Here is a 25,765-nt window from a genome sequence, read left to right on the forward strand (position 1 = left end):
ATTTCAAGCAATAAAAGAGATGCACTGTTATTATTACTTATAAACTAACCACTCAAAAGTAATGCCCTAAAAAAGTTAATTACCTAATTTTGAAACAAAACAAAGCAAAAGCAAAGCAAAAGCAAAAAACAAAAAAACAAACAAACAAACAAAACCACACAAACTATAATCAAACAAAACCAAATAAAACCAAACCAAACCAAACCAAACAACCAAGAACAAAATTTACCATGCTCACTTTCTCTTTTGATCTCTTTTTGATCTTTCTTCCTCTCACTCTCATAATTCTAACCTTCAGAACATGCCCAATTAGGACCTGATTGCAGTGACATCACTGAACTCCAGACAGCAGTTGCAGCTGGTAGACGACTGGCCGGATATAGCCACAGAAAGGGAGGAGGGTATAGCAGGGGCTGTGAATATGGGTGGGGGATTAGAAGCTTATGCTTTCAGATCCCTTTGTGCCAAGGGGAGGAGAAAAGTAGAGAGGGGGTGGACCAACCCCAAATTCACTGTCTGTTGTAAAAAAGAGAGGGAGAGAGAGCAGTTGGAAAAGTTAGTGCAACAGAGCTGATGGACTTAGTCCAGTAAGAGTGACAAGGAACACACACTCTCCTACTTCGGGCTGAGAGGAGCAAGCTGACCATGCCGTTGGACCTTCACTGCCTTTAAAACCCCATGCTCACTGAGGAACCTACATCCACTTCTCTTAACAGAGATATCTACTGATCCTCTAGGTTCATCAAAGCCCAAGGACTTTACAAAACTGACCACTTCTCTTAAACTCCTTAAAATACTATTAAATTCTCTAGAAGACTAAAAAAAAAAGATCTGCTAAAACCTCAAAAGAACATTTTTACAACACAATCGAAGGACTAATCAAATTTAAGGGATTCTTTCTGTTTTCACTGAAGGTCATATTTGGGTTTAATTCTAAGGACTTTTTACTTTGTTATTTATTTATATCCTTAAGAAAAGGGCTTGGAGCAACTGGTACTTGTCTAAGTTCTGAGGCAAGGCTTCACAGGCTTTGCGTCGCCACACAAACAGAGGTGTTTAATTGAGGGCTTGAAGAGTAAAGACCTTTCCACTGACACGGAGGACACACTAACAAAGAGAGACAGTGGGGGATTACGACAGAGAGAGAGTGGGAAGAGGAGAGAGGGAAACCCCACCAAGCAATCTCTCCAAATTGTGATGACTCTTTTCACAGGGGCACTTTGCACAGTTTTTCCAGGACACTGACGGATTTGAAGAGGGTGCTGTGTGATAAACTGGAATTTGTGTGGTAAGGTTCAGGTGAAGGCTCTTCTTGCTGTGCTAAATGCTGGTGTCCTTAGTTTAAACGTGTGTAATTGCATCTGGCTCACCACAATGTAGTGCCTGTGCTAATCTTGGAATGAGCTTTTAAACACCTGTTTACAGACAGTGGTGAGTTTATGTTGTGCAATGAGATATCTTTTGTGTTACATGTTGAGTTTGGACTCTGTGATTGTAGAAGGGGTTGTTCAATGTGCTTTGGTAATTGTTTTTTAAGCTTTGCCCCCCATCCCAAGGCTATCATGGGCTGTATGGATTAGGTCTGTTGCCCCAGGCAACATCCCATTCTGAGTTTTAAATGGAGGGTTAATCTTTGCCGGGCTGAAAGTAAGTCCTACAGGGGTGTTCAGGACAATGGAAGTGAGAAATTTGGGATGCCGTGTTTCAGGGGTATGAGGCAGTTAACTGGTAATAAACACACAATGCCTGTTATTAGTAAGGGTCCCGTGCACACAGTATAAAGCAACCAAGCAGCCGTCACAAGCCTATAGTCAATTATCACATCTGTGATGTATTTAGAGCAAAAAGAGTTGTTTCTTATGTGCTGTCAGAGATTAGATTTGTTCATAAAGACACTCTGTGAGGTGTGAAGGATAAAAAGGAAAGACAAAGTGGATTAAACAGCACAAAATGCACTGGGTGCATCAAAGTTGCACGGCTGGGGAGAATGTTTTACACAATGCATCTTTCAGTTTCGCGATTACAAATGATTATTTTTGGAACTAGAAAAAGAAAGGAAAGACTGTATTTGCACAGAGGGATGCAGGGCAGGGACGGACAGAGGTGGGTAATCTACACATCCAGCTCCCAGAGTGAAACCTTTGGATGGGGACAGGATGCAGGAGAGTTGACTGTGCATGTGTCTCTTTGTTTTATCCCTCAGGAAGCTGTTTTCATCTGTAGCGATCAGAGTGGAGACAGACTCCTGAATCAGGCTTTGTTCTTTGAATAAGAGCGTATTTTCAAAATCAAACTTGTCAGACCTCTCTATTTATATTTTCATAGACGAGCGTGCCATGGCAACAGAATACATACAGCTCATGATTGCAACTGTAAATACAAACCACTCAGCATTGTTTATACAATGATCTAGACCTAGAGAATTTGCGCAGTCCTTGAAGGTACTCGCGGATGGATATACTGTAAAATAACAACAAAAAAAAAAAAAAAAACATAGGACTTTATTTTAAAATATCCTATATATTTCAAAATTCATTTCTAAATGTGGTACATTAATGATCCATTTTAAAGGGTAATAATGTTTGCTAAAGTTAGCAACAAAGCATTCCTGAGTACAACTTGGGTGTCCCTGGGTTGGCTGAGAGTCTGGGTAGGGGGTCCGTGGGTCTCTTAAATGTTGAAACCCCCTTGTCTAGACAATAAAAGCAGCTCCAGAAAATGATGTCACACAAAGACACTCCCTGTCTCTGAAAATGGCCACAACAACCTAATTATATTCCTGTGCAACCTTTAAAGGCTTAGTTCATCCAAAAATGAAAATTGTCTCTTACTCACTCTCATGCCATCTAAGATGTGTATGACTTTCTTTATTCTGCAGAACACAAACGAAGATTTTTAGAAGAATATCTCAGCTCTGTTGGTCAATACAATGCAAGTAAATTGTGATCAGGCCTTTGAAGCTCCAAAAACAGATAAAGTCAGCATAAGCATAATTAAATAGTTGGTTTTGGGTGAGAACAGACAAAATATAACTCCTTTTTCACTCTACATCTTGACAGCAGTCTCTTTGCTTGGCGATCATGATTTCAAGCTTGAGTACACTTTCTTGTGCCATCTAGCGCTCTGCACATGCGTTAAGCACTAGAAAGTGTAAACTAACTTGAAATCATGATCGTGCCTGGAGACTGCAATGGCAATACAGTGAAAAAGGAGTTATATTTTTGGTCTGTTTTTACCAAAAACCAACTGGATCGCTTAAGAAGACATTGATTAAACCACTGGAGTCTTATGGATTACTTTTTTTTACTGACTTTGTCTCCACTTTGGAGCTTCAAAGGCCTGATCACCATTCACTTGCATTGTATGGACCTACAGAGCTAAAATATTCTTCTAAAAATCGTTATTAGTGTTCAGTAGAAGAAAGTCATACACGTCTTAGATGGCATGAGGGTAAGTAAATGATGAGAGAATTTTCATTTTTGGTCGAACTATCCCTTTGCCAACGTATGTACAAACAATAGGGTCAGTTGTTTATTAGTTCATATATTTTTTTGTTTTTAAATTTTGACTTATTTTTGACTAAATTTCAGTCTGTTCCTCACACAAAGGTACCATATGGCTTCAGAGGACTTGCAATACAAGTTGTATAGACTACTTTTATGGTGCTTTTATGGTACTTCATTGTACTTTTGATAGCTTGACCTTTTAAGGCTGCTTGGACAGTCTGCTAAACTTCCTCTTTTTTATGGCATGTTAAAAAAATCATACACTGACAGGAGGATGTGTAAATGATGACAGAATTTTTTTTTTTTTTAAGTTTCTCCACAATTTGGAATGGCCAGTTCCCAATGTGCTCTAAGTCCTTGTGGTGGCGTAGTGACTCGCTTCAATCTGGGTGGCAAAGGACGAACCTCAGTTGCCTCTGCGTCTGAGACCGTCAATCCACGCATCTTATCACGTGGCTTGTTGAGCGCGTTACCGCAGAGACATAGCACATGTGGAGACTTCACGCTATTCTCTGCACATCTCCCCACGTGCCCCACCGAGATCGAGAACCACATTATAGCGACCACGAGAAGGTTACCCCATGTGACTCTATCCTCCCTAGCAACTGGGCCAATTTGGTTGCTTAGGAGACATGGCTGGAGTCCTCAGCACACCCTGGATTCGAACTCGCGACTCCAGGGGTGGTAGTCAGCGTCTTTACTTGCTGAGCTACCCAGGCCCCAATGGTGACAGAATTTTAATTTATGTGTGAACAATCCCTTTAAACAGAATGTGACTTTGTGGAATATAATTAAACTAATGACCCTCAAATAGACCTAATGTTAAATGTGTATAGTCTCATTACTCTGTGTGCTCTGTTAACCTACATATAACTCTGCAGTCAGAGCTAATTTGTAAAGGGTTGAAAGTATGAGGGCACACAGGCACAACTGTTAGGTGAGGGCTTCACCAGTGTTCACCAGTGTATGTGTGTTTGTGTGTGTATATGGGCAGCTTGGCTCACCCTAATGAGGAGGGGCGGAATTCAGGGAATGCCACGCTCAGGTTGAAATGAGAAGGGCAGGCGAGAGAACGAGGGAATGAGGGAGTGAGAGAGAAAGAGATAGATGAGGGGTAATGTAGTCTGGTTTTACTGTAGAGAATGATTTTATTTTATTTTATTTATTTATTTGTTTTGCAGCTTGGTTTCAACAAATGCTTTTATTGCATTGGGGATTTATTTTTGAGTTCTGAAATTTACAGTAAGCTTTTGTAGTAGAATTACCTCTCATATCTCAAAATATTAAGGAAAATGTGTTTCCTCATAACATGACCACTTTAACATGTTGTTGTTAGATACACCCGACTGCACATTTCACTGATGCTATTGGTTAAGACATGGTGCAACGAAAGTTTCGATTGGCTATTTTTCTTTTTCTTTTAAAACTAGTCTACTTTTCTATTAGGGTATATGTGGAAACGTTCAGTATTAGTTCAGTCATGATGTTGCTAGTTGCTAGTAATGGCACATCTGTAATGAAACACTGGATGAGGTAAACTTCACTTTGGCCTGTCAGGACACTTTTCAAGGTGTGTGTTTGTCTGAGTGTACTTGGTAGGGATGTGAGAGAAAAAAGGTCAAAAAGGACAAGCTTTGGAGTATTTTGTTCCCACCAAGGGCATTATGTCAGCTTCTGGATTAGGCAGATGTGCTTTCTATTCTTTATGAGCGTCTGCTGCTAAACCCATGCATACAAACGCTCAAACTGACATTTCACCACAACCGAAGGAATTTCCACCGCCTCTGGTTGGGGAGTCCTAGCACTTAGACTTGGGGTCTCCATTATAAAATTCTGTAACACAGGCTCTCAAACAACACATCTTATGTTCCATTCAGAAAAACCACAGGTATTGCCCTTTCTAGACACATGAACACAGATGCTCACACACCACAATGAAACCACATTCCACCCACAGCATTAGCTCATGCGAGACAGTGCCTGCTGTAATACCATGGCTGTCCGACACTCTGTCAGTATCTCCAAAAAGTCCAACCTATCATTACTGGTCTGTTACAGCGACTCAAGGGGGTTCCTTTCCCCCTGTAAAAATAAATAAATAAATTATATATATATATATATATATATATATATATATATATATATATATATATATATATATATATACACACACACACACACACACACGGCAGTGGACTTGGAAATGATCATTACATTTTCCTTTGAAGAAAAAGAGAAAAAGAACATGAAAAAAATTGCTTTTCTGAAGCTGACTTGAGAGATATTGCTTTGAATAGGTTTCTTCTGTTGAATATTTGTTTAACTAAAGCTTATGTAATTTCTGCACAAACTATTGCAAAAAATAATACATGTTTTCAAACAGGTTTTCTGAACACTCCCCCCATCTCCCATTCCTCAAATAAACAGACAGTTCTGCCCCAAAGTTGCTGTGTCGAGCTGGTTGGGATGCTCAAACAAACAGAGCAATGCTTTGATAGCATCACAGTGTTTTAACTTTTGGGGGAAATCAACTTACAAATGACTTACTTATAGTTGTTTCTGCATACAGTATTAAGCTGGGATAGGATAATATAATTTAACATTTAAAATGACACATCAACTTTAAGCCGTCTGCCAGCTCTTTTAACCTCATGCCAAATAAAATCTGATGTGAACAGCAGCTTGTCAGTCAGCAGCTTTTAAAATTGTGATGCTTCTCTGAGAATCAATCTGTCAATAAGATTAGAGATAAAAGCAGTTTGTGAACACAGCAGAATGTGGACATGAGGATGACGTGTTGTGTTTACCAAAAGTTTGCATTAAGTTCTTATCCCTGTAAAACAAATGTAGTAAGCTTATGCCATCATGTATTTGGCTGATGCAAACTGTGAATATTTTCCATGGGAGAGGAAATGCCAGGATGTTTATTTAATTAATTTCTTTAATATTTAATCTCTTTTTAAATATTTTTATAAAAAATATTTAAATATTTTTAATCTCTCTATATAACCCAATATCTGTGCCGGAAATCCGAAAAAGCATGGCAGCTTAAATTACAGAGATACTATGTAAACAGCTCTCAGATCATCTCTTATGTCTGTTAGTATACTCCTCAGATATTAAAAATATTAAAGCTGAAGTGTATAATTTTTCTGTAAAATATCTTCTCCTACCCCAGTTAAATATGCAGAAACAACTATAAGTAAGGCATTTGGAGGTTGACTCCAAGAAAAGTGTAAACACCAAGGCTCTGTAGTACTTTCAAAACATTGCTCTGTTTGTTTTAGCATCTTTACCAGCCCAAAATTGTCTCAATCAATACATTGAGTTTGGGGAGGGACTATCTGTTTGTTCAACCAATGGAAAACTTGGGGAGTGTGCTGAAAACCTGTTTGAAAACAATCATCATTTTTGAATTCCTTGTGGTAACACTAGCGCTGAAGATATTACACATTACATTTAAGATCATGAAGGATCCTCTCAAAACTGGAAGAAAAAGAGGGATGTATGGAAAGAAAGAGCCAGAATGAGAGAATAAATTGCATTGCAAGACGGCTATTAGATGAATGTATCTGGATTGACCCAGTCATGAAAAAATGATGTGGATGGCCAGATTGGGGATGGTTTCCTGTGCTTTTGCTGACTTCATCAGGGGCTCATGAGATCTGTCATTACTGTGTGAGAAGAAAATAAAGAGACTGAATCTTGTTCCGTCAGTCTTTTATTATTGAAACCAGACAGTCTGCTCATCACAAAAAGTATGAGAAGTGTTAATACTAAAGTTGGAATTGTTTCTTCCTCTGATCTTTCTCTCCATTCTTTTCATATTCAGTTAATCTGCATCCATCAATGCTAATACTTCTAAAATCCTCCCAATGTTAACTCTGATCAAGATCTGTTTCTCCTGTCTGGCTGTCCTCCCAGAACATGCTCCAGAACCGAACTAATGAGCACTCCAATCTCATTTTCTCTCTAGAATTTCCAAGAAACTCTGCTGTCAGCTGTCATGTTCTGCACAGACCATGTTGGACATGTTTTCATAGCAAAGAGATCCTTTGCTGAACAGACCATCTTAGAATCCCCATTTAAGCTGGTTTGGTGCTGGTCAAGTTGGTGGACCAGCAATGACAAGCTGGTAAACTGGTTGACTAACATGGCTTTTCTAGTGGAGCTGTATCACCAAATAAATCTTGCTGGTGAAACTAGTGAAGAATGCCATGCTGGGTAACAGAATCCATATCGCAACATATCAGGGCTCCCACGTTCATGGAAAGCCTGGAAATATCAAGACATTTTAACATGTGATTTCCAGGCCTTCAAAAGTAATGAAATTGGTAAATATTAAAGTCACAGAAAAGTCATGGAGATTGCTATAGTGAATGTGCACACAGAGTGCGGTACACCTACTTATTCATGTGATTATTTAATCAGCCAATCGTGTGGCAGCAGTGCAATCCATAAAATATGCAGATATGGCTCAGAAGCTTCAGTTAATGTTCACATCAACCATCAGAATGGGAAACATTTTTTATCATATTTTGACCGTGGCATGATTGTTGGTGCCATATGGGCTGGTTTGAGTATTTCTGTAACTGCTGATCTCCTGGGTTTTTCAGGCACAACAGTCCCTGGGGTTTACTCAGAACGGTGCCAAAAACAAAAAACATCCAGTGAGCATCAGTTTTGTGGACAGAAACACCTTGTTGATGAGAGAGGTCAAAAGAGAATGGCCAGACAGGTTCGAGCTGACAGAAAGGCTCCGGTAACTCAGATAACCCCTCTGTACAATTGTAGTGAGCAGAATAGCATCTCAGAATGCAAAACATTTTGAAACTTTGGGCTGCTGGGCTACAACAGCACAAGAACACATTAGGTTTTAAAGCATACCCAGAAAATGTACACTCACTGAGCACTTTAATAGGAGCACAATGGTCCTAATAAAGTGCTCAGTGAGTCTACATTTTCTAGCCATGTTTTGCTCTAAAAAGTCTATTTCATTGGCTAAAATATTTTCCTTGTGTACAATAAAACTAGCTTGGAAGCCTTAGTGATCTCTGATTTTAAAGGAATCACTTTGAGCCACTGAATAGGTCAAAATGGTTCACAAATCAGTCTGAATGATTGATTAGTGAATTGGTCTGAATCAAAACTATTTTTAAAAATCTGTATACAGTAATTAGAAATTACGGAATAGGTCATGGAAATGTCATGGAATTTCATTGGTCAAAAAAGGTGGGAACCCTGGCTGCTGGTGACCAGCAATGCTGTCTTGCCAGCTGGGTCTATAAAGTGAAAGGTGTGATAAATTAATGTCACCAATAACAACAGTTCATAATACTGCTTCTGTAAAAAGAAGCAAAGAGTAACGTGGTGTCACTTTCATTTGGATGTATCTTCTGAATCAAGTGCCTTTGAAGTACATAAACTAAGCTAATGCTAGGCCTTTTTACTCATATCTATGCATGTGTATTTATGTGAGTGGAGATCAGAGAACCTGCTCACAGTGGGTCGGAAAGGTGTTGCACAGCGGCACTCTGTAACCCAATCCACCAGCGGCTTTCAATTAAACTTCCCACAGATGAAGTGCTCTTGTTATGCTTCCTTAGAAGCAGTGTTCTCCAAAGCCTGCATTGGCATCTCTCCTTCCACCTCTCACTGTGTCTCCTCCCCTCTTACAGACACCGCCGGGCTGTTTTTCCAACAATAAACTTATTCTCTATGAAACTTGAAGTAAACAACACAAAATGGCATTATTTCATGAATATAAAAGGCCATGTGTTGTTATTACAGGGCTTCACAAAACAGTCTTTATATAACAGTGTTTTTCATTGTAAATAAATAAATCAGGCCAATCAATTATGTCATACAAAAAAAAAAAAATTGAAGGCTATAAAAGGACTGTTCACCCAAAATGAAAATTCTGTCATCATTTACTCTCTACCCTCAAGTTGTTACAAACCCATATGATTTTCTTTCTCGCATTAGTTACCATTCAAATTCATTGCTTGGACAAAACATGCAATGCACATTAATGGTGACTGAGACTATTATACCAACATCTTTTTTTGTTCCATGGAAAAAAGAATCTCATACAGCTTTGAAACAACATGAGGGAGAGTAAATGATAAAAGTATTTCCATTTTTGGGTGAACAATCCCTTTAAAGGACATCCATTGGAAGCAGGTGCCAGATTTGCTCTAACCAAGCAACTATGAGGGCTACATACTGTATTTTATCTTTAGATCATGCCTTTAAATTTTTTTAATTGAATGCAGAATTATTGAACCTATGTAAGGCAAAGCCTATGTAAGCTTTGTTAGCTGTGGTTTGTACTGCATTTTATGCAATACACTGTCATGATTGACATGCGACCCAAATGTGTGTTTGCATGAACCAAGAGCCACATCAGATTTTCCATTCTCCATCTGTGATGTTCAAGCCTTTGGCAAGGTTGAAATAACCAAGCCTCATCATTCAGCAGCCATTCATATGGCTGCCTACCAGATCAGGCTCCTGCCAGAACACCCCTGCCAACTAAACACATCCATTCAGTAGCATTAAGCATAGTCCGTGTCACCCTTCAACAGGGCAACTCAATACTTAAACAGGATATTTTCTCTTCACATGGGGTGCGGGTGGTGATACTTTGCCTGATAATGGCAAAGCAGGGCATTTTAATAAAGCTAACTGCTATTTTTCCTATGGGAATTAGAGTGGCAAAGCAGCTAACTGCTTTTATGACCCCGCAGTAACAAAGAAAACGCGTCATGCTAAATTGCTGGAAACTACCTGCAATTTTGTGGTTAAGAGAGCTTGAGGCCAATCGTAATCAATGTTTAGAATAAGCTTAAAAAAACCTGGGCAAGACTCAAGAAATAACACTTACACTAAGGTTCAAAATGACAATAAAGCACTATAAAAGTACCGGTAGTCCATACGACTCATGCACTATATTCCAAGACTTCTGAAGACATACGATAGCTTCATTTTAGGAAGAGAATTGTATTGTGCTACTCTTGCACAATAACTGAGAGAGTATTACACACAAATCCAATTTTGTAAAATCTATGCTAACTATTTATGTTGTTGACATTAATGGCATGCTTGACCTGAGAGGTATTTTTAATGCTTATTAAATGGTTTTGGCAATTAATTTGTATTTTCCCCTCATTCTCCTCTCATGAAATTCACAGGCCTGTGAGGTGTATGTGGTCATGGATCTTCTAGTGTGGCTGATGTTGCTCCTGGTTAGTGGACCGTTCCCTGAAACAGAGGGCAACACTCAAGAGTTTGACAGCAGTAATAAAGGTCCTGAGGTTGAATTTCTGTCAACCTCTCGAAAACGGCGGGCCCCCGAGCCTCCTCCACAAGACAAGTGTTCCTACACCTTCATCGTACCCCAACAGAAAGTTACTGGAGCCATCTGTGTAAACTCCAAGGAGCCTGAGGCTGTGCTGGAGAACCGTGTCAATAAGCAGGAGCTGGAACTTCTCAATTCTGAGCTCCACAAGCAAAAGAGACAGATTGAGACTCTACAGCAGCTTGTAGAAGTCGATGGTGGCATTGTCAATGAGGTGAAGCTTTTACGTAAGGAATCCCGTAACATGAATTCCAGAGTGACCCAGTTATACATGCAGCTACTGCATGAGATCATTCGCAAGAGGGATAACGCACTGGAGCTGTCGCAACTGGAGAATAAGATTCTTAACCAGACTTCTGAGATGCTGCAGCTCACAAACCGTTATAAAGATCTGGAATATAAGTATCAGCACCTTGCCTCACTTGCTAATAACCAGTCAGCTCTCATTGCCTTGCTCGAGGCGCAGTGTCAAAGGGGACCACCAATTGTAGTGCCAAGGGTACCAGTCCAACCTCAGCCCCAACCTCATCCCAGACCCTCACCACCCATCAATAAGTCCGTCCAACCACCGACCTATAGCCGCAACAACCAGATCACCAATGAGATCCAGAGCGATCAGAACCTTAAAGTGCCACCTGCTCCACCTCCCACCATGCCAGGTGGAACTCACAGCCCGTCTACAACAAACAAGCCTTCAGGTGAGACACAGTGTCATTCTTTCAGTGGTGCATATTCCATTTCTTTTTTACCAAAGGTAAAAATGGAAATGAGAACAAAATACTTGCATTAGTGATGCAAAAATGAACTATAAGTTTTCCAAAAACGTTCCAACAGAAAACTAAGCTTACTGTACTTTCACTAAGTGTCCTTCAAAGTTCTATTTGCTGTGAGACCAAAAAGTGCAGATTATGAACCCTTACAATGTGTTCTTCAATTCCCCTGACTTTCAAGAAGTCCAGTATATTCAAAACCTGTTGTCTTAACTGTCTTCAAAGAACTATATTATTATTTTGTACAAAACCCCCTAAGACCTTTTGGAGTAGCAGAACTCCGGCATACGCAAATGCCTATTAAAGTTCATTCATCTCAAATTCTGTCAGCATACTAACTCCCACACTCATACTTATAGAAACGTACAAGCCTCACTTTGACAATAACGCAACTGTTGTTGTCTCTGCTTTGAAATGGCAACTTGTCATATTTGTTGATCTGGTCAGATGATGGACATCATAAACAAAGTTTAGAGTCATTTTCACAAGAGGCACTGTTGCATGAGGACACAAGAAAATCAGGATCAATTTAAATCAATTTATAATTTTCATATGTAACTAAATTCTAAATAATTGTTCAATTTAATTTGAATCCAATTTTAGGATTAAACATACAGAACAGATACAAATATTTAACAAAAAAATATTTACAATTATAAGTTCTCTTATTTTATATATATAAATGTACATAACTGGTAATGTTTTGAATAAAAAAAATGTTGGACATTGTTTTCAGTCAAAAGGACCATTTATTTTCACTTTCATTAGGTTTTTTTCTACTTTTAAATAACTTTTCCAAACAAAAATGTTACACATACTGTATCATTAGCGATAATTTATGTCTATAAATATAATGATTGTCATGATAATTTACAAGTTAAATATATATATAAAAAAAATTTATTGGGTAATGACATAATAACTAAGCAAGCAAAATGAATAGACAGCTTTCAGCACCTGCATTTCCACTCCATCTGGTGATATAATCAATTTCCTGGCTTAGTCTGCCTGCATTTAACCGAAAAAGGTTTTAGCTTTCACAATGACACTACAGTACGAAAGCAAGGTTTGGAAGGAAATAGAGAGAAAGATTCTGGACAGAGGTCAAAATAGTGAAGGAAAGGTATACAGACAGAAAAGAAAAACTGCTGTGGCTAAGTTGAAAAATGGCAAAAGGATGTGGTACCATAAGGACAGTAAAGCTAAAATGAAGAGAAATGAAAGAGTAAGATTAAGGCGGGAAGCAACACTCTCTGCTACAGTGAAGTAATTTATTCCACTGGTACCAGACATGGGTGAACCAGACATCCGACCTATACACTGGGTTTTATCAGGCATGCGTATTCCTGGTAGACTTAGAGAAAGAGAGAGAGAGAAACAGAGAAAGAAGTGGCCAGCTGATGGATTTGCCATGTTGTTTTAACATGACCCACTCGATTGAACATCTGTAAGGCCTCCTTGTTTCCTCTTCCTCCCTTCTTCTTACCGCATCTCTTCACTAAATTTCACTTGACTTGATGGATTCCTTTTCAACTCTAGCTCATCACCTCATCCATCACTGAGAATGCTAGCTAGACTCTTTTTGCTGATTTGCCCAGCTGATTTTTTTTTCCAATGTCTTTCTCCTTTGCCTTTATAGTTTTTTTTTTTCAGATATTTCTGAATCCTCTCTTTCATAGCTGTGCGTCTTTCCATCCCTCTCTCAGACACACGTAATCTAAACTTCTTCCATTTGTCTGCCAAACAACAGCTGCCTCTGTCTAAACTTCTATTTAAAAAGCTCCCTGGGGACAGCCATGCTAAACAACAAATATACAAATACACCAAGAAACTGACATAGTACAGTATACCATCTTATGTCACAAGACAATGTCAACAATTGTTAGTGATCCGATCGATAGACAATGAAATGTATCCATATAAACTACCATTCAAAAGTTTGGACAAACCTACTCATTCTTATAATTACTTTTTCCACATGGGAAATAATTATAATGACCTTATAATTAAATGACATAAAACCTTACAAACAAAAAATTTCTTTATCTTATACTTTAGCTTCTTCAAAGTAGCCATGCTTTGCCTAGATTATAGCTTTGCACACTCTTGGAATGGTGTGATTTTTAAACAGTATTAAAGGAGTTCTCATTTGTGCTGGGCACATGTTGGCTGCTTTTTCTTGACAGACTGATCCAACTCACCGATTTAAAAACAGTTTTAAAAATCACATTTTAAAATTCAAAACTTCACACATTTAAAAATTAAAAAACTTGACACATTTAATTATTTCATGCATTTAAGCATAAACCTTAATTAGAAACATACACCGATGAGCCAAAACATTATGAACAAATATGCTGTTGGTCGTCCGCAAGCCGCCATAACAGTGCCAACCCGCCGAGACATGGACTCTGCAAGACCCCTGAAGGTGTCGTGTGGTATCTGGCACCAAGCAGCAGATCCTTCAATTTCTATAAGTTGCGAGGTGGAGCCACCGTGGATCAGACTTGTTGGTCCAGCACATCCCACAGATGCTCAATCGGATTAAGATCTGGGGAATTTGGAGGCCAGTGCAACACCTTGAACTCTTCATCATGTTCCTCAAGCCATTCCAAAAAAATGTGTGAAGTTTGGCAGGGCACATTATCCTGCTGAAAGAGACCACTGCCATCAGGGAATGCCATTGCCATGAAGGGGTGTACCTGGTCTGTAACGATGTTTAGGTAGGTGGCACGTGCCACATTGACGTCCATATGAATGGCGAACCCAGAGTTACCCAGCAGAACATTGCATCACACTTCTTCCACCAGCTTGTCTTCTTCCCACAGTGCATCCTGGTGCCATCACTTACCCAGGTAAATGGCCCACACATGCACGCCCGTCCACGTGATGTAAAAGAAACAGGGACTCATCAGACCAGGCGACTTTCTTCCACTGCTTCAAGGTCCAGTTCTGACGCTTGAGCACCCATTGTAGGCGCTTTCAACAGTGGACAGGGGTCATCATGGGCCAGTCTGCAGCTACGCAGCCCCATATGCAGCAGGGTACAATGCACTGTGTTGTGACACATTCCTCCTGTAACCATCATTAATATTTTCTGTGACTTGTGCCACAGTAGACCTTCTGTCGGTTCGGACCAGACGAGATAGCCTTTGTTGCCCTCGTTCATTGAGGAGCCTTGGGCGCACAACGCCCTGACACCGGTTTGTGGTTTGTCTCTCCCTGGACCACTGTCGGTAGGTACTCACCACTGCTGACCGGGAGCACCCTACAAGCCTTGCCGTTTCAGAGATGCTCTGACCCAGTCGTCTGACCATAATAATTTGGCCCTTGTCAAAGTCGCTCAGGTCTTTACTCCTGCCCACTTCTCCTACATTCAACATGTTGACTACAAGAACTGATTGTTCGCTTACCATCTAATCTACCCAGACCTTGACATGTGGCCTTATTAGGAGATGATTAATGTTATTTGCTTCACCTGTGAATGGTCATAATGTTTTGGCTCATCAGTGTATATTTTCTATGTCCAATTAAACAGAAGGGAGGTTGTCAAATATGCTGACAAGCAGACTTCTCCAGGGGAGAGCAAGCAGTCTGTGGCTCTAAGATAATGAGTCAAGGGATGTGGAATGAGGTGATTTCATTAGTTTAACTACATAATCAATATGGGAATATATAAAATTCAGCTCAAAACACCTGACAAAACAAATAGTTTAATCTAGGATTACTGTGGACATAATCAACAATAACCGTTTTGTGCAGGAGACATATTTCTATTAAATTATATAAGGCTACACATTTAATAGAAATATGGTCTTGTGGAATGCTAGAAATCTTTTGACAAAATAAAAAACAAACTGTTTAATACAGGCTCCACCTGGCTTTGGGAATGCTGGAGTGGATTCAGTTATGCTCACGGCAAGGGGCTAATGAGCCCCGTCTGCGTTGTTATCTTAAATTTGTCAGGTAGTGTGATGGCTCCTACTCTGGCATGCTGTGAAAATCAGTCAGCCAGATAGATCTAAGAGACACACACACAATCAAGCTCAGTGGAGTGTACACTGGAGGCTGTGTATCCAGCAGAGTCTGGAGACTGGTATCACAAGTGCATCCAAAAATATCTGTGACGATTAGGTTTGTGTGTGAAGGTTACTTTGTACACAAAATTTTGAGCACATATGCATACACAAAGTCACAAACACACATATATTTTCACAATAGTACATTTGTTCAATTAAAGGAATAGTTAAGCCAAATATAAAAATTCTGCCATCAATTTGTCATCATTCCCCAACCTCATGTTTGTTCCTAACCTACATGACTTCATTTCTTTCATGGAACACAAATGAAGAAGTTTTGAATAATGCACTGGTCACACTTATAGTATTATAGTACTATAATCCAAGTCTTCTGAAGCCAAACAATAGCTTAGTATGACGAGCAGACCAGAAATAAAGTTGAGAGTCATTCACTGAAAACCTTAACATATTCCCTAGATCACCTTGGCATGTCCCTGAAAGTAGTAAGGTGTCGGATTTGTGAAAGAATAATTATTTTGATTTGAATCTTTTTTAATGAATTATTTGATCCAGTTCACCAAGAAATTACAGTATATGAATGATTAGTTCACGCATCAGATTGAACCATTCCAACTGACTCAACGAAGAGGTTCTCGAGTTAAGGAATGGAAGACATTACTTTCTGTCCGTTTCTCACACAAAACTATCATATACCTTCAGAAGACTTGGAACATAGTGCAAAAATCGTATGGACCCCTGTTATGGAAAAGAATGACCAGCAATTTTTTTTTTTTTTCCTTCAAAGAAGAAAGTCATATGGGCTTGGACTGGAATGACATAAGGGTGAATGAATAATGACACAATTTTTATTTTAGGGTGAAGTATTCCTTTAAGACTATGCAGTCTGCTTTTGCCGACACTAATATTTCCTATTAGCAAAGAGTGGAATTGTTCAATTGACATAATTCTTGTATAAATCCAAATGGAAATACAGTAGCCATACATGTTTACATGACATGAAAAATGAGAATGATCCACAGGTCTGACTGCCTATGGGAGAGCTGGATTACTGAACGCATTGTGAGTAATGGGCAAGAAGTGTGTGGTATGGAAAGCTTGCACGCATGACATCTTGTTCTCACCTCAGGCTCCGTGTCCACTCGTTCAACCTTAAACCTTATAAACATGAAGTCATGCCATAAATTAAGGGGAATCAACACACAGCCATTAAATAGGACGTTTAGAGACTTAAAACGGAACAAACAAAATCACTTCTTCATCCCTTTTTATACCTTCTAAAAATAAGGGGTCCTTTCAAACACTTATTGCTGTTCACTCCTCATTTATTTTTTCATACATTTAATTTAGTACCAGCCAAGGCCCAAACTCACTGAAGCAACATCCTATGTTTCAGATAAAAGGCATATCCAGTTAATTTTTCTTACCATCCAGAGTGTTGATGGGTTTGGAGTGGCTGGGAGTGGGGGTCTAGCTGTCAGGCATGAGGCCTGCATTTTAAAAGCTACATGACGAGAGTAAATAATAAAATGTCTCCAGACTACTGTAGGTAAACAACAGGGCCTCAGCAGCACTTTACAGACTGAGATCTAAGATAACTGCAAGACTGTCTGCCAGATTTGACAGTTAGGAGTACTCAGTTAAAGTACACAAACATTAATGAAAAATGTCGGCAGTGAGATTAAAATTAGCTTTTAAGTCTCATGCTGGGGTTGAGGTTGGATATATTTTACTAGGGCTGGGAAATTTAATTCGTTTAGTAAGAAACTGATTGTGTTGGGAAGTGCACACTTATTGTTTACGCACGGTGCATGTCCTGGGCATAATAAACACGAGAGCAGATTTACTGTACAGAGAATGGAGACTTTACCTGCAAGTGGTGAGCCAGGTATGGGAGAGATACAGGCAAGCTACCATATCTCTTCACATCGACCGAAAACACTCAATGTCATCTGAACCAGTGTCAAAAGCGAAACCATGTGAGAGAGACCCAGCGTGTGCGTGATAGCAAACAATAGTTTTGAGATTTTTAACTTCAGCACATTAAACTTACAAATTTTTTTTTATCTGTATGTATAGTGCCTTATAATGCATTGTCAATGTACACCTAAATTTATCTTGCCATAAAAGCTTGAAATAAATTAAATCTGCCCATTTAATCCTATTATTATGGGAAACAGCAGAAGATTTTTCCCAACTTTTAATAACAGCTTGTCCACTCATTTTATGGCATGTAAACATAAACTTTTATAAACGTTTTTTGCTGTAAAAATGTGTCTTATTAACTCTATTCGCCAAAAAAAAAAAAAAAAAAAACATTTAACATACATATTTAAATAATTAAAATTAATGATGCCTAATTTCAGTTGTTTGAGAAAAATATAAAGTAAATAGTTTTCTGATTATATATTAATATTTGTTTTAATTTACCATGTACCATGATTAATTGCGATTAATCACAGAAAACTGAGTGATTAGTTAAAACTTTATTCGATTCACAGCCCTAATTTAAACATAATTAAAAAAATATTATGAATAACCAATTTCTTGCAATTTCTATGAAATAAAGTATAAAGTAAATATATTTATAATTATGTTTTAATGTACCATGTACCATGATTAATCGAGATTAATCACAGAAAACTGTGCAATTAACCAGCCCTAATTTTTTACTACTATGTCACCATTAGCTTTTAAGTCTCATGCTGGGGTTGAGGTTGGATATATTTTACTAGGGCTGGGAAATTTAATTCGTTTAGTAAGAAACTGATTGTGTTGGGAAGTGCACACTTATTGTTTACGCACGGTGCATGTCCTGGGCATAATAAACACGAGAGCAGATTTACTGTACAGAGAATGGAGACTTTACCTGCAAGTGAGGGTTTTTGGTAGGTAATGGAAAATATATTCATGGAAAAATCCAAAGTAACTTACAGTCCCTTCAAGGTATACAGTATGTGTTATCAATAGTTCTATTCTCTAGGAATCAAACTCATTACCTTGCCGTTGCTAGCTGCATGCTCTACCATTTGAAAGACAATGCAGTCTTTGCATTTCCTATGTATAACCATCAAGTATCTTGAACAAATAATGCTTTAAAAAGATCTATGCAGCCAGTGTAATTTTCCCTATTTTAAACAGAGCTACAGTAGATCAACGAATGATTTGGAAGACAGGGCTGAATAATTGATGGTCTTGTCCTCTTCATTTATTTGGAAGTTGGAGCCATTTTGACACATCCTTGTAAAAACAGTACACTGTGCCTAGGGAACTTTGGAAGTGCTTGCTAATATATTTGCTACTGTTACATTATTTAGCATATGTGCCTTTCTTTGGCTTCGATGCCAGTGTTATGTTTGGATGGGAGAGCCGAGGCAACTTCCCAGGCCAGAATGGCAGCCAAGGTCAATCCTCTTCTTACATTAAGAGCTTTTCCAGCTGTGCCATAATGGAAAAGGAGATCTAGTATGAGTACATCAATGTGAGTGGCGAGCAAAAGACTTGGGTTTGCTTCTCAGAGATGGAAGATGCTAGTCTGATCGTGTTTTGGTTTGATGGACGCTTGATGTTGGATCAGCTTTGCGCCAAAAATTTACCTTGTCATTTTCCCACTACGAGATTTGACACAGCTATGTCCAAAAGTTGAAAAACACAGCCTTTGCAGGCAGTATATGGAGGTAGGGAAGCAACAAGGCATGTCCAAAACCAATGTTTGCATAAAATCATGTCTATGACTAAATTTTTACTGAGAAATAAGCATTGCAATCACTAAATATTTAAGTAATTATGTCTAAAGTTAACTTCTTTTAGATGCCTTTTCAGCCAGTCTGAGCCTGTCAGTTTTCATTACGTGCTCTCTATACTAAAACGACTGACTGGGCAGTGAGGCAGCTACCTTATGTTTCAGACAGCCAGCAAAAGGACACAAAAGTCATAAAAGGACAACACATTACCTCTGACATTGGAGCATCAGAAGCAAATAAGGGGTTATGTCTTGTTGTTGAAATAAGCAGAGGCTATGACTGAGAGGGGTAAACATGAGACAAAACACTGATGATGATTTTTTGGCTCTTTTTTGGCAAGGTCCCTGGAAGGATTGTCTGCAGGCTCTGGAGGATGGCCACACTAACAGCGGCATGTACCTTGTGAAGCCTGAGAACACCAACAAGCTGATGCAGGTGTGGTGTGATCAAAGACAGGACCCTGGCGGCTGGACAGTCATCCAAAGAAGAATGGATGGCTCTGTCAACTTTTTCAGAAACTGGGAGACATATAAGGTGAGGCAGAAATATAGCCATTTCCTTATGGACCAGAGTGATAAGTTGTTATGTACTCTGTTATGTACTTTTGTCAAGACTTTTTCAGGTGAGAAGAAAGTGTTAATCTTCAGTAAGTGTCCATTATATTTTGTGGAGAAATGTTCTATATCTTCATTATATATTGTTATACATTCATATGAAACCAATATACTGTATGCAGCCTATGGTCTGCAGTGAAAAGAGTTGGTATGTCTCTTCCTTTGACAATTGTGGTAAATTCACCATGGAAGGGTATTTACATTAATACCTTCCTGTGGTAACAACTTGTTGATATTTTACCTTTGTCGCTCAGTGTCACATGGTCTATAACTCTTGCTGGCTGGTTCACATAAGCTGAACCGGAAGGTAGTCAACATGCAGACCCTTGCACTGAAAGAGATTTAATGAGGAACATATGTGAAGCAGAAACTACCACACTGCACTAAAATGCCTCAATGCAATTGAGAAAATTACTTCATTATTATCTGAACATTAATTAGATTTATATGTATGCTTCATGCATACGTTTAGATAAAGAAAACATTTTATACAGCCTACCTTTCAACAATCCAGATTTTAAAGCAGTTTTAATATTCTCTACACAAGTATTTCAGAAGAATTTTCAAGGGGGAAAGGGGTTTTCCTGTTCCATCTGAAAAGTAAAAATCACTGCAAAGTGAGTTGACTGTATATAAAAAAGGATAAAAGGAGAACTTGACCAGTCTTAATTTGAATCTTTGCCATTTTCAAAACAAAAGGTATTCAATGTCCTGCAGATACAGTATTAAAAACAAGCACGACATGAATAACAAGTGTTCCATGAGCTAAGAGAGCGGCTGTATGATGCAAAGAATGTGTTGCCTAATGAAAGGGTCAACCAGTAAAAAACATTTTAAGTAAAAAAAAATAAAAAAATTAAAAAAAAACAGACAAAGAGAAATATTTTACTTGGTCCATCAAGTCTTCAATGGCAGGCCCTTCTCTGTTTTATTACAGCAAGGTTTTGGAAACATAGATGGAGAATATTGGCTGGGTCTGGAAAACATATACTGGCTAACCAACCAGGGAACCTATAAGCTGTTGGTCACCTTGGAGGACTGGTCTGGTCGCAAGACATTTGCAGAGTATGCAAGTTTCCGCCTGGAGTCTGAGACTGACTTCTACAAACTGAAGGTGGGCCGTTACCATGGCAATGCGGGCGACTCCCTAACTTGGCACAATGGAAAGCAGTTCACCACTCTAGACCGGGATCATGATGTATACACAGGTACAGAGACCTATCAACTTGTTAATTAGAGATGAATTCAGAACATTATATATATATATATATATATATATATATGTGTGTGCGTGTGTGTGTGTGTGTGTGTGTGTGTGTGTATGGTTCTAAACTACTTTCACTTCAGGATACAGATTTAACATTGGGCACCAAGTGGTGACCCAACACCAAAAGTATCAAAATTATCATACAAAAGTAAACAAAAATCTACTTAAAATAAAAAAAAAACCACTTTATATTACATATCTTTAACTACTATGTTCTTAAGCATTTGATACAATGTACTTATTATGTACATACATGTCATTGCATTGTACCTACATTTAAAGTACCTGCATTTAATGACATCTATAGTTACACTGTTAACCTTACCTACCCGTTAGTAAACCTACCCGTACCTCAACCTCAATAGCAGCAAATGTACATTTTAGGAGAAATTTGCAGAACGATATGAAGATACAGAATAAATATATTGTATTGTATGTATTTTAATGTAAGTACATAGTAGTTAAAGACACCTAATATAAAGTGGGACCAAAAAAACAAAAAAACAAACTGACATAAAAATTAATTTACATGAGCAAGGCTGAATAGGAAAATTGCCAATTTTGCAAATGCATAAACAACACAGAAATGTGATTTACCCGTGAACTTAATGAAGTCTAGTTCGTTTTTTAACCTTAATTTGTATGCATGACCTTTGACATCAGAAAACATTTCTCCTCCCTTTAAAAAGCCTATTTATTTTGCTATACAAGCTATGCACAATTGTATTTTTAGTCGCATTTAGCATTGTTTTTTCCTGCCATCCACAACCATATCAGAACAGACCTGCAAGCCCATTTTGGGGTCCTACCACTTGAGAACCACTGATTACTTATAAGCTTGTGTAATGCTTACGTTTTTATACTAATCATTTAATATTTTAAATTATTTTCTTTCAGGCAACTGTGCCCACTACCAAAAGGGAGGCTGGTGGTATAATGCCTGTGCCCACTCAAATCTGAATGGTGTGTGGTACCGGGGAGGGCACTACCGCAGCCGATATCAGGACGGCGTGTACTGGGCTGAATTCAGAGGAGGCGCCTACTCCCTCAAGAAGGTTGTGATGATGATACGCCCCAACCCCAACTCTTTCCACTAAGCAGCACACAAACACAGGAAATGAACTGTTCATTGCACCCCCTTGGTCCCTTTTCACCCTATAAAGTGCAATTCATTTAGACTGTGGTTTTTAAATTGTTTTGCTATGCATAGCTAGATAAAATATGTGGCTAAAGGACTGAAACTGCATGGGACAAAGAACACCAAAGGAATGCCTTTAGTTTATTGGAACTCACTTCCATAAACAGAAAAGGAGGTGTTCCATGGTTTGGACTATTTACCTTCTTCTAACCATTTTTAATTAAGAAGTAATTTTAACAAAAAGATATAATAAACGTGATTTGCTTTTCCGCCAAATATTCAGTGCAATTGTGACTCTGTTGTCAGTTGTCTTGATTAGATTTATCTTGTTAAATAGGCCAATTGTGTAGAGAAATATGAGCAGTACTCATTAATTGTTACATATAAGACACAGGACATTCAATCCAGTGATAAAGAGTTTGTGCTTTCGTAGTTTTTTCAAAGCTAAGTTTCCTGATGAGATGAATGACTCAATGTATTTCAGGGATATCATTTTTTTAAATGCATATAAATGTTATAGTTTAAAATTATGCATAATTAAACATGCAAACACATCTTAACTCATTGATTGCTCCGTCTAAAAACTGTATTTACTGTGTAAATTGTTGGTATCAAATGAAGACCCAACACATGATATGTAAATATAAATGCAATATAGTTGAAAATAATGTGTAATTTGTAATATACTGAAAGTGTAACAGATTTCCACAAGTATTGTCAAACTGTTGCAATAATAATGTACAGCTACATGCTTTGTGGATGGTTTAATGCACATCAGTGTACATCACAGAGTTGTAATGGTTTGGCATATACTGAAATGAGAACGTTGTGTGGCAAAATAAAAACAGTACAACACACACGCAAACTAGTAATGCACTAGTAATACACTTACAATGGAAATTAGACTATTGTATATGATGTTTTAAAAGCATAACTGTATAGAACTAATTTTGCTTGTAATGTAATTACATTCATTTTTCAGAGAAAAAAAAATCTCTTATTTTTCAAAGTTGTTCTAAATCATCCATATGAGGTGGAACTACTTTTGTAGGTGGAGGAACATCTTGTTATGCGTTCACAATGTTTCCTGTTACCTCTATGCAAAAGGATCTTTGCGAAAAGTTACATCAAGCTGAAGTTACCAGGCTTACATGGTCATGAAACAAGTTGAAAGATTGTACATAAATTTGGAGAGACAAGGTTGGCAAGTTATTTTATAACACTAGTCTCATGCTAACACTTGTACTGATTAAGTGTTATGCCTATACTTTTGAAACAGTACGATAACTGTAAATCTAAAACTTTTGCTTTGTTGCTGTAAAATCACCTCATAGACTTCTACTGTAAATACAGTACTGTAAACACACACACATATATACACTACCGGTCAAATGTTTTGAAACACTTATTCATTATAATTTTTTTTTTTTTTCACATTTTAGAATAATAGTAAAGTCATTAAAACTATGGAATAACATAAATTGAACTATGGGAATTATGTTGTGACTAAACAAAACCCAAAATAAATCAAAACTGTGTTATATTTAGCATCTTCAAAGTAGTCACCCTTTGCCTAGATTTTGCTGACATGTACTCTTGACATTTTCTCAACCAACTTCTTGAGGTATCACCCTGGGATGCTTTTTAAACAGTATTGAAGGAGTTCCCATCTATGTTGGGCACTTATTGGCTGTTTTTCTTTATTATTTGGTCCAAGTCATCAATTTCAAAAACTTTTTTTTTTTTTTTTTAGATTAAATTTTAGATTTATAATGAAATAAATTAATATGGTGGCACAATTATATTTCTGTCTACAAAACTAATTTAAAACATTTAAGCACACGCCTTCAGATCAAAAGAGTTTTAAAATGGCAGATTTGAAACATCAAAACAATGAAAAAATGACATACATCCCCTGTACTATACGTATTATAAAATAAACAATATTGCTTCAATCCCTGAGAGCTGTTTTTAGTGTGCACAACTTGCATTTCACTGCATGCCTAACTCTCGTTTAAAAAAAGCATGAAAAGAGTGTTTGACAAAATCCCAATCCCTTAATTTAATTTCCTTTTCTTTTGTCCCAATGGAGAATGGAATTGGCCACTAGAGAAGCGAAGTGGAATCTGAAAGATAAGAAGTGACAGGCTGCTAAACCTCAGCCACGCCAGACAGTCTTTCTGTCCCTGCGGTAGACCCTGCTTTTTAGAAAAACTGCCTGCTGCTGAGAGAGCTCTCTTTGCTTAAAAACAGCAGCATATTACCGGAGTACCATGCAACTAAACCACAGGGACCAAGTTTTACACTGTGACATCTGAGAAAGGGCTTTCTGTTTGAGTGGGATGGAAAATAAGACCTAGAGGGACAGAGGCAGTTTACTGACATGCTGCCCAAGTGGAAGCAGACTCTCATTGTGGATTAAAGGAAATTCAGCTAATGAGAAAGATGTGTGTGGGAGGCAGAGGGGAGACACAATGCATCCGTTTTATTCAGTGTTACTATCATTAATAAAAACTAATACTAAACTAAATGGAAACATTTTATTCACTGAAAAAAAAAAAAAAAAATCTGAAAACTAAACTAAAATACAATTGAATGATTCCAAAACTACATAAAATGAAATGAAATTGATGTTGAATAATTTTATTTTTATTTTCTGATATATTATAAACATAAAAAATGGCACTAGTGTTATTTTCACGATTTCAGTCCTAAAATACTAAAATTAAAACCTTAAAATACTATATCCAGTTGAGTGCATAAGTTTGCATCGTGTTTTAAAAACGAGAGGGATCATAAAAAATAAATGTTTTATTTTTTATTTGAGTACTGCACTAATGAAGCTATTTGACATAGCAGACACTGACATACACTGATGAGCCAAAACATTATGACCACTCACAGATGACGCAAATAACGTTGATCATCTTCTAACAAGGCCATATGTCAAGGTCTGGGTAGATAAGGTGGTAAGCGAACAATCAGTTCTCGTAGTCAACGTGCTGAATGCAGGAGAAATGGGAAAGACCTGAGCGACTTTGACAAGGGCCAAATTGTTATGGCCAGACGACTGGGTCAGAGCATCTCTGAAATGGCAAGGCAGACCAGGTACACCCCTTTATGGTATTCCCTGATGGCAGTGGCCTCTTTCAGCAGGATAATGGGCCCTGCCACACTGCAAACATTGTTCTGGAATTGTTTGAGGAACATGATGAAGAGTTCAAGGTGTTGCCCTGGCCTCCAAATTCCTCAGATCTCAATCCGGTAAAGCATCTGCGGGATGTGCTGGTCCAAGTCCGATCCACAGCAGCTTCGTCTCGCAACTTACAG

The 25,765-nt window shown here is 38.1% G+C and overlaps 2 protein-coding genes across 6 annotated transcripts in view; one reads left to right on the forward strand and one right to left on the reverse strand.

Moving 5' to 3' along the window:
- The window catches only part of LOC127415318 (ras-specific guanine nucleotide-releasing factor RalGPS1), a 193,988-nt gene that overhangs the window by 100,406 nt on the left and 67,817 nt on the right, over window positions 1-25,765 (reverse strand). The window lies entirely within an intron of this gene.
- Window positions 534-24,376, forward strand: LOC127415320 (angiopoietin-related protein 2-like). 2 transcript variants are annotated; one of them, XM_051654036.1, is made up of 5 exons: window positions 534-1,299; window positions 10,700-11,564; window positions 19,757-19,950; window positions 20,968-21,238; window positions 22,195-24,376. In XM_051654036.1, exons 2-5 carry the CDS (start codon window positions 10,721-10,723, stop codon window positions 22,392-22,394), a joined length of 1,509 nt encoding a protein of 502 aa, XP_051509996.1. In that variant the 5' UTR covers window positions 534-1,299; window positions 10,700-10,720; the 3' UTR covers window positions 22,395-24,376. The 2 variants fall into 2 exon arrangements, with proteins under 2 accessions (XP_051509996.1, XP_051509995.1); XM_051654035.1 differs by having other exon boundaries at window positions 534-1,288.

The sequence above is a fragment of the Myxocyprinus asiaticus genome, chromosome 24 (genome assembly GCF_019703515.2).
Source record: "Myxocyprinus asiaticus isolate MX2 ecotype Aquarium Trade chromosome 24, UBuf_Myxa_2, whole genome shotgun sequence".
NCBI lineage: Eukaryota > Metazoa > Chordata > Actinopteri > Cypriniformes > Catostomidae > Myxocyprinus > Myxocyprinus asiaticus.